Source organism: Hipposideros armiger, unplaced genomic scaffold (assembly GCF_001890085.2).
Source record: "Hipposideros armiger isolate ML-2016 unplaced genomic scaffold, ASM189008v1 scaffold_62, whole genome shotgun sequence".
Taxonomy (NCBI): Eukaryota; Metazoa; Chordata; class Mammalia; order Chiroptera; family Hipposideridae; genus Hipposideros; species Hipposideros armiger.
Window position 1 is genome coordinate 1,867,425 of NW_017731412.1, and position 11,516 is coordinate 1,878,940.

General features: G+C 53.5%; 1 protein-coding gene across 1 annotated transcript in view; it reads right to left on the bottom strand.

Annotated features, from left to right (window-relative positions):
- Window positions 1-11,516, bottom strand: part of SLC8B1 (solute carrier family 8 member B1) — a 24,910-nt gene that overhangs the window by 4,002 nt on the left and 9,392 nt on the right. Inside the window, exons 3-14 of the mRNA XM_019641666.1 lie at window positions 11,207-11,359; window positions 11,059-11,111; window positions 10,852-10,909; window positions 10,600-10,705; window positions 10,352-10,519; window positions 9,266-9,373; window positions 8,777-8,836; window positions 8,360-8,490; window positions 6,310-6,451; window positions 3,101-3,222; window positions 1,323-1,476; window positions 508-588 (exon numbers count right to left, since the gene is read on the bottom strand). Of these exons, the coding sequence (XP_019497211.1) occupies window positions 508-588; window positions 1,323-1,476; window positions 3,101-3,222; window positions 6,310-6,451; window positions 8,360-8,490; window positions 8,777-8,836; window positions 9,266-9,373; window positions 10,352-10,519; window positions 10,600-10,705; window positions 10,852-10,909; window positions 11,059-11,111; window positions 11,207-11,359 (1,336 nt within the window). The remainder of the gene's footprint in view (window positions 1-507; window positions 589-1,322; window positions 1,477-3,100; window positions 3,223-6,309; window positions 6,452-8,359; window positions 8,491-8,776; window positions 8,837-9,265; window positions 9,374-10,351; window positions 10,520-10,599; window positions 10,706-10,851; window positions 10,910-11,058; window positions 11,112-11,206; window positions 11,360-11,516) is intronic.

Sequence of the window (11,516 nt, forward strand, 5' to 3'; positions counted from 1 at the left end):
GGCACAACCCATTCGTTTATGTATTGTCTATGGCTGTTTTCACACGATAGCGGCAGAGTTGAGTAGTTGCAAAAGAGGTCGTGTGGCCCACAAAACTCTTAAAATATTTCATCTCTGGCCCTTTACGAAAACGTGTGCCAACCCTGGACATCTATAGACCGTGACACCTGTAAGCAAGAGGGTCAGGGTCTTCCACAGGGCACACAGCTCAGCGTGGTGGTGTCTGCTGATAATACCACCACCGTAACAACAATATCTGCCAGCCACTGAGTGCTTACCAGGTGCCAAGCATTCCTGTCACCTCATTCGATCCTTACAACTACCCTTCCAAGGTCACTTGTCTCAGTATCCCCATTTCATAAATGAGGAAGCTGAGGCTCTAGCGGCCGAGTCACCTGCCCCAGGTGTTACAGTGACAGCCAATCCCAAGGGTGGGCACGGAGGACACCATGGCTCTCAGAGTCCGTGCCACCAGCACTGAGGCTCAGGCAGCCCCATAAAGGATACTGAAGATGATGCCACCAAAGCAGGCCGAGAACGCCATCCGCGGGTAACCCTGGCGGGCCAGCGTGAAATCAGAGAAGACATCTGCATGGAAACGAGAGGCCTTAAGGGGTGAGTGGCTTCCCCGGCCCTCCAGAGTTTTCATTCCTTCATTCTTACCCACAGTCGTTCAGTCAACAAATATGGATGGATGCCCCCCCGGGATCTGGGTGCTGTGGGAGGCCACAGCATCCCATAAGACGCCACAGCATCCCATAAGACACCACTCCCTCCTTAATTCCTTTTACCGTACTCTTTTCCAGCAGGGGCAACTTTGTGGGTGTGACACGTCACCACCAATTTTTCACCCAAGTCCTGTCGGCTGCTAGCACACACAGTACCTCCGTGCAAATTAGGAAAAGGTACCCAAAAAGGTGAGTGAAAGGAGAGCTAGATTTTGGCTTTCCCGGTCCCTTGTCTAGATGCTTTTGTGCAGTGCGCAACCTGGCCAACCCTACTTGGCAGCTGTAGTAGAGAAGGCTATTGCATGTCTGTGGGAATGCCTACAAATGTCACACACCCAACGTACTCATTCAGCATGGTGGGCTGCAGTGGGCTCCAGGTCCTGCCTAAACTCTGGGGAGCCACTGAGTGTCCACGCATCAGACTGAGAAAGAGGCTGGGCTTCTCCAGGATCTCCTGATCCCAATGCCCAGTGATGGGCACGTGCTGAGGGCAGGTGCCCTGGACGCCCCTGCCCTCACATAATTCTGGCTGGGGGAGCAAACAGCGGCGATGTGGCCGTGCTCAGGTCAGCACCCCACCAGGCCCTGACTCACCTCCGATGCTGTTTCCCCAGGCCAGCAGCGTGAGTCCCAGCACCGTGTTGCTGAGCCGGAAGACCACGCCCAGAGACCGCAGGATGTTGACCACCTCTGTGGCCGCTGCGTTGATCCACAGGGCGCTGGTCAGGAAGCCCAGGAAAGCAAAGGCCTGGGGGAGGGAACAGTGTGCTGATGGGACCAAGGCCAGCCCCCAACAGGGACACGACCTCGATTCCTCGTCTGGAACATGGCATGGTGATAGTACCTATCTTGTGAGGTTGTCATGAGCATAAAAGGAGTTAACAGATGCCAAGCAACGAGAGCCTGCCACATAGTAAGTGCTCAGGAAAATGGCAGCTCAGTATTACTATTTCGTCAATAAGGGGTTCATCGTAGCTTTCATCGGGTTTCCAGTCTATGGACCTATCACCACAAAAAGAAACCCCATACCCATTAGGAGTCACTCCCCAGCCCTCCAACCTTCACCCCAGGCCCTGGCAACCACTACCCTACTTCCTGTCTATATAGATTTGCCTATTCTAGACATGTCGTATAAATGGCCTCATTTATTTAACAATATGGGGTCTTTTGTGACCACATATTCACTTAGTTCATTGTTTTCAAGGTGCATCCATGTTGGAGCATGTGTCAGGACTTCAAAAACTAGTAAGACACACTGGGTGAAAACCATTTCTTTAAATGATCCATTTGCTGAAAACTCGACCCCCTTTGGGTTCCATTCAGAGTTTCTAAAAATAAAAACTACACTTTTTAAAAATAATAAATAGTAAAAGATAAACATTTTAGGTAAACTTTTGAAGAAAACGTCTCTGGACAAACTACCTAAAAATTCCTTAGAGTGCTGCAGGGTGGACAGAATGGGAAAAGACACTCACAAAAACCAAACAATTCCATCACTGGGATGCGATTGTTGAGGAACCCAGGTGCTTCCTGGTGGGTATAGTGGAAAAGCCTGGAAGGTCTTCAATAAGGTCAACATATGATTACCCAGCAGTTCCATTCTTAGTAATACACCCAAGAGAAATGAAAGCCTAGATCCACACAAAAATCTTTACACAAACATTCATGGCAGCAGTATTTATAATACCCAAAAAGTGGAAACAAGCCAACTGTCCATCCACAGATGAAGGGATACGTAAAATGCAATATAGTGCAATGAAATAGTACTCAGCCATGAAAAGGAACGACTTACTAACCCATGCTGCCACGTGCATAACATTTGAAAACATTTTGCTAATAACTGAAAGAAGCCAGTCGCAAAAGACCACGTATGACTCCACTGATATGAAACGTCCAGAACTGGCAAATCTATTGAGATAGAGAGCAGATGGGCAGTGGCTAGGGGATGGAGGAAGAAGGGTGATAGGGTGTGACAGTTAGATATGGGGTTTCTTCTGGGGGTGATGAAAATGCTCTAAAATTGATTGTGCTGATGGTTGTACAACTGTAAATATACAGCTGACCCTTGAACAATATGGGTTTGAACTTTGCAAGTCCAATGTAAGTTCAAGGTTCAACTGTGCTAAAAATCACTGAACTGTACACTTCAAATGGATGAATTTAATGGTATGTGAATTACATCTCAATAAAATAAAGCTGTTACAAAAAAAAAAAGGACCTTGCACAGGTATAAAAACACTCAAATGTGGCTTTAAAGACCTGTCATTGTGGAAGGTGATTACTGGCCTAACTGGCCCAGAGGCATGGTCAGGGCATCTGCCTCGGAGACCTCAGTGTCCCCTCTCCCAGTTTGGAGACCCCAGGGTTCTTACCCAGTGAAACCTGGGGGGCTCGCTGTTAGATGTGGCAAAAAAGGTCACTGAAGCCAAGGCTGTGCCCACAATCACCACCACGCCCCAGACGGGAAAGAGGCCACCTATCTCATAGACGCCATCTGCAGAGGGACAAGAAAGGGAGTGGTACAGCTTCAACTCAGCACCTCCTCTTGGAACCCCCCCCACCTCAAGAATGATTGAGGGGGCCTAAGGGAGAGGCCTACGACTATAACCCACTTACATCTCCTATGTGCCCAGCCCTGTCCTAGGCACTTCAGGGGGACAGAGAAATTAAAGACACAGCCCCTGTCCTCAAGCTAGTCACACAGGAAAGAAAAGACAGACATGAAAAAACAGGCTCTCTCCAGCTTTTCGTTGTGGAACTGGGATGGATGGAGATAGCTCAGACTACTCACCACGGTTATCCTTTCCCACGCCCATGGCAGACATCGCTAATCAACCATGATGCTTCTGTCTAACTGAGCTTCAAGGCAGCCCCCTCCAGCCAGACATTGCTAATGGATGGGCATCACTCCACGAGATAAATCCAACCTTACCTACTGACTCTGGAGCCCAGCAACTGCTCTCTTGATAAATCCACTCCACAAACCAATGCATTATAAAGTTATGAAGGTTCCCGAGGCTTCTCATGGAAACACTAAAGGGAAGAAACCCTGCAGGCAGGCAGAACACTAGAATTCTCCACACGCCACCCTTTTCACCGCTACAGAACCTGTACTGGTCTTAAAGGCAGTGGGGGGTTTGATAGCCCAGACACAGGCCACAAGATTTTCCTTTTGTTCTTTCTTTAGTCTGGCTCATTGGCTCTCAAACATTGTTGGGCATAAGATTTATGTGAGGGTGCTGAATACACAAAATCCTGTCCACAATACATTATGGGTGATTTCCAGCGGGGGTGGGGGTAGGGGGGTGATTTTGAATGAATACGATTTTCACCAATAGTGCTGGTTTTGGTACCTGATGCCTGGGTGAGAGGCCCTTTCTCTGTATGTGCTCGAGGGATTTTAGGAGGTGGCTGGGGCGTGGGGCGGGGGCAAGGGCTCCATGGGAAAAGGGGAGAGTTGGGTGGGAAGAAATAGAGCAGGTTCATGCCAGCAATAGCAGAAAGAGGGCTGGGGAAAGCAGCGGGCTCAAAGGATAGCTGGGGGACGTGGACTTTTCCCCAAGAGGCACTGGGAAGCCATCGAGGTTTTTGAGTGGAGGGGTGACCACAACACCAGCTGACATGACGCCCCCTTGAGTCGTGACACCCACACCCCCCTCAGGCAGGGAGCTGAGTTTGGGGGTTCTCTCTATCCAGTACTCAGCCCAAAAGAGGGTCACAAATGCTTTCGCCTGAACCAGTCTTTCCCCCCGTGGAGACCTGCTGCCCCTAGATGGTGTTGGCGCACAAGGACAAGATACTAAGTCCCACAGGATCCATCTCAGGGAAGGCGTTCCTTCTTCAATTCTCTCACAGTAGCAAGGAGAAAGTCTCCATTTGGTGCTAATGGGCCTGTAGCATCTCCAACACCTGCTAAATGCCCTCTTTAACAACGGCTCCTGGCTCAGACACTTTACTTTTCTTGTGTTCATTTTTGCAGTTACCTTGAATTTATGAAAAATGATGCCAGTTTTCTATGGACGCAGGTGTTAGCGTTTCCTCTGAAACACATTTAAATTTTTTTTAAAAAGAGAGCTGATTTTTTTAAAAAATATCAAATATAATAGTGTAGAATAGGAGAAAAATCAAGAGATGGTCATGAATGACTGTTTGGGAACTACTCTTTTAAGAAGCCACAATGATTGTGAAAGCAAGTCCTTGGGTTGAAGAGGCGGGGTTTCCCAGCTCAACAGGCAAGGGACAGCTGTGACAAACCAGGAAGCTGGCACCCGTAAGGGGCGCCCTTCTCAGCTCCAGGGTCACACTGTTCCCTGATGGGCTCCATCCATCACCTCCCCTCCAACTCTCCTTCCCTGGGTGCCTGTGCCCCTCTATACATCAGAAGAGACATTCAGGGCCGGCCGAGTGGCGCGATGGTTAAGAACTCGCTTGGGATGCCAGAGGGCCCCGGTTCGGATCCCACATATGAGGGCCAGTGAACACTGCCCTCCACAGCTAAGATGCTGAACAACAGCTCAACCTGGAGCTGGGCTGCCGTGAGTCGCTGGCGATGGCGTAGGCTGCAGCCCCTGTGGCAGTAGGTTGCCATGGGCTACCGTGTGTAGCCAGCAGCCAGCGTGAGCGGCCAGCAGCCTCAGTGAGCGGCCGTCCAGAAGCCGGCGACTGATCTGCCTCTCCAGGGAAGAGCGCAGTGATGGTGCCAACTTGGGCCAGTGAAGCGACATCCTCCACAACTAGACTGAAGAACAAAACGACAGCAACTTGTCTGTTCCCCTTCCCCAATCCCCCAGCACTGTTCCCATCCCCCCAATTCCCCAATAAAAATCTTTAAAAAAAAAAAAAAAAGAAGAGAAATTCACAGGGAATTGGACGGCTGTTTCATCCTGACGCTCGCTGTTCGAGCAAATAACACCAGGCCAGGCATTTGCCACCAAAGCCCTACCTCCACCTCCAGGTGCTGTGGGTTGAGGGCGAGGAGCCCAGATGACAGAGAGAGGAACGGAAAGCATGAGATACTAAAGTTAGACAACAGGAAGAACCTGAGTAGCAGGAGTTAGAACACGCCTGGCAAGATCGGCATTTCTTTACCCAGAGCGGGTCAGAAAAGAAAAGGACAGCCCAGGGCACACGGTGGGGACCAGCCAGCTCACACACACGAGGGAAGTAATCCACCCGCATCACCTAGTAGGCAATGGAGGGGCGTGTGATGAATCCCGGCTGCAGGCACCTCCACCGGGGGGTGGGCGCCCCTCTCAGCTCCAGCAATTTTGCCTTCGGGAACGTGGCCCAGGTCCTGAGAAGCCCAGACCTGGATTCTGAGGTCTCAATGCAGGCAAACAAGCCAGAGAGGGCTGGACGCTGTCCAAGGGCCGCCGGTGTTTGCTGCTTCCATCTGGAGCCCACAGGATTGGACCAACGGACTGCAGGAGGCTGGGTTCCCTTATGGCACAAGCACATATTAAGTGCCTGCTGTATGTCCAGATGCTGCCCATGGCCTGGGGCCCCCTGGTGTGATTAGGAAGAAAACTCAGAAGTGGGGGGAGGAGGAAGGTGGGCTGGCCTGCGGGGAGGGGATACTCACAGGCCCCCGACTGCAGCGTCAGGACCAAGACCAGCGGGCTGATCACCAGGTGCAGGCAGTTGAGGGGCCGTTTCCAGTTTCTGTCTTCCTGGTCAGGGTCCACGAGGGGTACGGTGAGGAGCAGCACGAACTCCACGGGCAGCTGTCAAGTGTCCAAAGGCGGGAGGGTGTCGCCAGGGAGACCTGTGCCTGGGCTGGCAGCACCCTGAGCTCCGTTTCTTAAGAACGCGGCCGTTGCCGCGTGCCGGCCGGCGGTGTGCAGGCCTGGGCTACGTGCCTGTAGCAGGCTCCTAGCACACTGTCACGTGCTGGGTGCCCTCAAACAACACACATTTATTCCCTTCGGGCCCTGGAGGATAATAAGTCCTAAAATCGTCAGGGCCGCACTCCCTCTGGAAGCTCTAAGGGAGAATCTGTTTCCTGGCCTTTGCCAGCTTCTAGGGGCCGCCAGCATTCCTCGGCTCGTGGCCCCGAGTCACTCTAGGCTGTGCATCTGCCATTACATCTTCTCCGGCCCTCCTGCCTCCCTCTTTCCCTATAAAGACCCCTGCGATTTCACTGGGCCCATCTCGATACTCCAGGATACTCTCCCCACCCCCAAGATCCGTAATCACATCTGCAAAGTCTCTTTTGCCCCATAAGGTTCTGGGGATCAGGATGGGGACATCTTTGGAGGGGGGCATTTTTCAGCCAACCTCTGCACCTCATTCACTAATCCTGACACAACGACAACTCTGAGCATGGGAACTATTATTTTTCCTACCTTCCAGATGAAGAAGCTGAGGCTCAGAGAGGTTAAGGAGCTTCTCCAAAGCCACACAGAGGGGGATATGCAGCTGGGATAACAGGGCCAGCTCTGACTGACTCCACACCTTGTATTTTTCGCCAATAACTAAATTAGCAATAACATTTACAGAGCGCTTACTATACGCTAGGCACCATACTCAGCCTTTCACACAGAGTGCTTTATTAAATTGTTCCAACCACTGAGGTAGGCTGGATACCGTTTCCAATCCTTAACAGAATTAAATACCCACACATTTTGTCAAGTGACTAGAATGTTGCAGAATGGATTTCCCGGTCCCACTGATGTTGAACTTGGCCATGTCACTTCCTTCGGCCAATGGGCTGTTGGTGACTGTGATGTGAACAGAGGCTTAAAACGTGCTTGTGACGTTTGCCTTGGTCTGTTCTGCCAAGAAAACAGCACAGTCCCAAGTACCCACTGGCCCCACAGTGAGACATGGGCCCCACCTGAACACCGACCACACCCCTGAGGACCCACTGGCCCTCGAATGAGAAAAAAATACTGTCATCATACGTCAGTGAGACTTTCAGGGTCGTTTGTTATGCAGCATTGTTGCAGGGATAAGTTACTGCTACAACCACTCCAGAAGAAAGACACTATCATCATCCCCATTTTATAGAGGGCGAAACTGAGGCTCTGAGAGGTGAAGTGACTTGCCCGAGGTCATAACGCAGCCAGAGCCAATGTGGGATTCAAATACACTTCATTATTTTCCCCCTGGGACTGAGGAAGCCTACAGTGGATACACATTGGAGGTCTCCAGGTTACCTCCTGGAAGGAGAGGGCTGAGGTGACACCCCTGGCTTTTTTTTCTGGGGGGTGGAAGGCAGCTATAGCTGTGCCTCATGTACACCGGCCTGGGTAGCCCTGCTTGTATTCAGACCTCAGGGGACATTCAGCCCAGAGAAGCAACAGATGATCAGAAAACCCAATCTTGTTCTCACTGGAACTCACCTTGGCCCGCTCCCTCACCCCAATCCCAGTTCCCCGCCCTCACCCAGGAAGGAGGGGTCCCCTCCTCCTCTCTCTCTCTGTCCCTGGGCAGATGCTCTCCTTCTCCCATGGCGGTGGGGGCAGAGCGCCATATCAGGCCATCGGCCACATTCAATGACTCAGTTTCCCCATCAAGTCCCAGCTTATCTAATTCTGAGAGGGTCTCAGCAGATCCCCTTCCCCTTCATTGAAGGTCGAGTGGCCACTGTCATGAAGCTGGGAGCCCAGTCCCAGGGTCCTCCCTCCTACCTTGAACACCTTGAGGACCTTCCAGTATGCCGGCTTGTACCTCCACTTCCTGTAATCCAGGGGGTTGAGTGCCCGGACTAGGATCTGAGCCGTGGTCTCCTGGTAGAAGAGCAGCGGCTGGCCCTCTTCCCCTGGGGGTACAAGGTGTGTGGGGGGGGACAGGTGTCTGTGGCTGGCTCAGCCTCCAGGAAGCCCTCTCCCCTCCCACCCATCCTCCCAACGCTTGGAAGGAAGGAAAGCCCGGTGCGTGGCAGGAGGCAGGCAAACCTGGCCCACGGCTCACCCAAGGTGCACCAAGAGGTGAGGCTGGTTAGTGGCCTCATTCCTGGGGCGTGAATGGCCCCATCTCCCCACCTCTCCACCCCTAGCCCTGCCCTGGTACCCCCACCCCAGCTGGGCACAGGGCCCTGGACTCACTGTAGTCATAGCTGTTGGTAGTAGAAGACATCCGCTCATCCTCGGAATCTGAGAGCATCTCTGTAGGAGAGAGGGGCGTGTCAGGTGAGCCAGCCAGGGAGCCCGTACCCTCCCCACCCTCGTTCTGGGATAGGGCCCCTCTGGGACAGGGTAGCTTTCCGGGTGGCCAGCGGCCAGACCCCCTGTAGTTTGGATTTCTCAGCAATCCCCACGCATGCTCAGGAGTTCTTACAGCGCGAGAAAGTCTAACTCACAAAACATTTTCAAATGTACTAATGGAGCTAGTAAACTTGGGCAAAGCAGGCGGTGAGGAGGCTTCACCAGCACAAGCCAAAGCACGGAAGGTGGGACCCTGGTAGAATGAGTAGAAAAAACACAAAGGGCAGGCGGGCAATAGCAAAGTCCTCCCGAGACGTAGGGCAGCAGGGAAGGGGAAACGGATGCCAGCCTCCACGGGTCCTCTCTTGCGGGCTCAGTTCAGACCCTTACCTGGAGTGCCGGGCATAGAGTAGACCAGGGTTCTCCTCCGCTGCCATTGGTAGATCCAGGTACAGAGAACCACAGTGATCACATAGAACACGTACAAGCCTATGTAACCTGCAGACAAGGGTGCAGGCTGTCACCAAGTGGCATCCCGGCTGCAGGGTCCAGAGAACAAAGGTTGCCGGTTCTATGGCCGGTACACGGTAGTGGCGGCTCGCAGCCTTCACCCAGCCCAGTACCGGTAGATAAATGACCATTTCCCAGAGCCTCCTCCCCTGCCCCCTGCTTTCCTTGGCCCATCTTCCCTTCCAATTCCACACCCTAACACTCCAGAAATCGAGGAGATAATGCCTCACACTGAGAGCGGCCTACAGGACCCCGTACAGGTGCTAAGGCTCTGTGTCCTGCTCTGTGCCCTGGGCCCCTGGGTGGCTGAGCCCAGCAGACCACGCCCCTGAGCCCTGGCTGCACTGGGTGCAGCCAGTGGGAGGGCCAACAGCAAATCAGGAGGCAGTGGGAGAGAACGCGCCTGGGGTATTTCTTTCCCGCCCCCCTCTCTGCTGTGGTGCCCCATCTCTGGCAGGGCCTGTGACCCTCTATGATTGTCACTCATGCTGGGTGGCACCAGCTCCAGGACTCCAGCCCTCCATTCTCTGCCCCTACGGGCATGGGGGGCATACGAGGGGGGAACTGCTCCCACTGTTGCTGGTCCCTGGGTGTCTGCGCATCTCAATGTCCCTTGTTGGTTTCCTTAACCCTCTGCAAATTGTCCCTCCATCCGTGTCACTTGAACCCTCTGAATGGAATGTGTAGGCTGTTGGGACCCGGATAGCTAGTCAGCATCCCGGCTCTACTGTTTGGTAAAATTTAAAATTGTGAAAATTCTGAACATCGCCCCTGGCTGTGCCCTGTCCACCTTGGTTACCTGAACCGTGTGTTCCCTTTTGTGCTCAAGCTGGCTTGAGTAGGGTTTCCACCCCTCGGAACCAAAGCAGCCCTGTCTCTGTGCCCTGCTGGCCACTCTCTCCTGCCCTCCTGTGCCTTCCACCCATCAGCCCTGGGATGACCCCGCCCTGCCCTGTGACTGCTCACCCAGGGCCCATGCCAGCGTGACCCTGCGGAGGTAGAGTGCGGTGAAGGTGAGGAACACAGCCACCATGTAGAAAATAATGTCCCTGAGGAAGGGCCTGGAGGCGGCCGAGAAGGGGCGCAGGATGGCGATGCCACCGGCCACCACCGTGGTGACCAGCACACCAGCACCTGGAGGAGAGGATGCCAAGCTCAGCCCACCCTGCACCCCCTCCTGCCGCCCCACACCCCCCAGCCAGGGCCGCTCGTACCAAACAGTGCCCCGAAGGCCAGGCTGGCTGTGTGCGGGTCCGAGAAAGCCACCAAGGCACTGAAGATATCAGGGGCACCGTTCCCAAAAGCCAGGAAGGTGACGCCATGGGGGAGCGTGTCAAGGGGCATCAGTGCAGAGGCCCCAGCCTGCCCAGGCCTCTCCTGGGCCATAAGCTGCCACCCTGACTCCCAGCCACCCCCGCTAACTACCTTCCCTCCCTCCAAGGTGCAGGACGTGGACCAAAGGATACTGCCACATTATGGGAGAGTTTGAGCATGCTGGAAATGGCTGACAAGTTAGGGCAGAAACTGTGGAGAAAAATCAAAAGGTGAAGACTCCACAGTGGGTGGCCCCCTGCTCCCACCCTTCCCCCAAACCTGGGGCTGCCCACATGTCAACCTCCCAGACTCCATCATTCCCATTTATAAGCTGGACCTGAGCCCAAGGCCAAACTCACAATTTCCCCGCCGTGACTCCCAGAATCAGAAACAGGTAAAGCAGCCAGAAAGCCTGAAGGGGGGAGGGGGGCAGAGAGGGAAAGGAGTGTTAAATCCAGGTGGTGCCACCAGCCCCGCCCACCAGATGGGGATAGGGTAGGGCCTCACATAGAAAGTGATGGCCAGAGGGAGGAGGTTGGGGGGGAAGTGGCAGAAGATGCCTTCCAGGTAGTCCAGGTAGCCCCCATTGCTGTGGCAGTCAGGGTTGGTCCGGATGAAGTCACATCGGTCAGAGGCATTCAGGCCACACACATCACGACACTGCAGGAAGGGAGGGGAGGGGGCTATAAGGGGTCGACACTCAAGGGTGATTGGGCCCATCTAAGCAGCTAAAAATCACCACCTTCAGCCTGGCCTCTCAACCCTCCAGGTGCCAACTACACACTTGAATTTAAAAAACTAAACCTGTGGGGTGGCC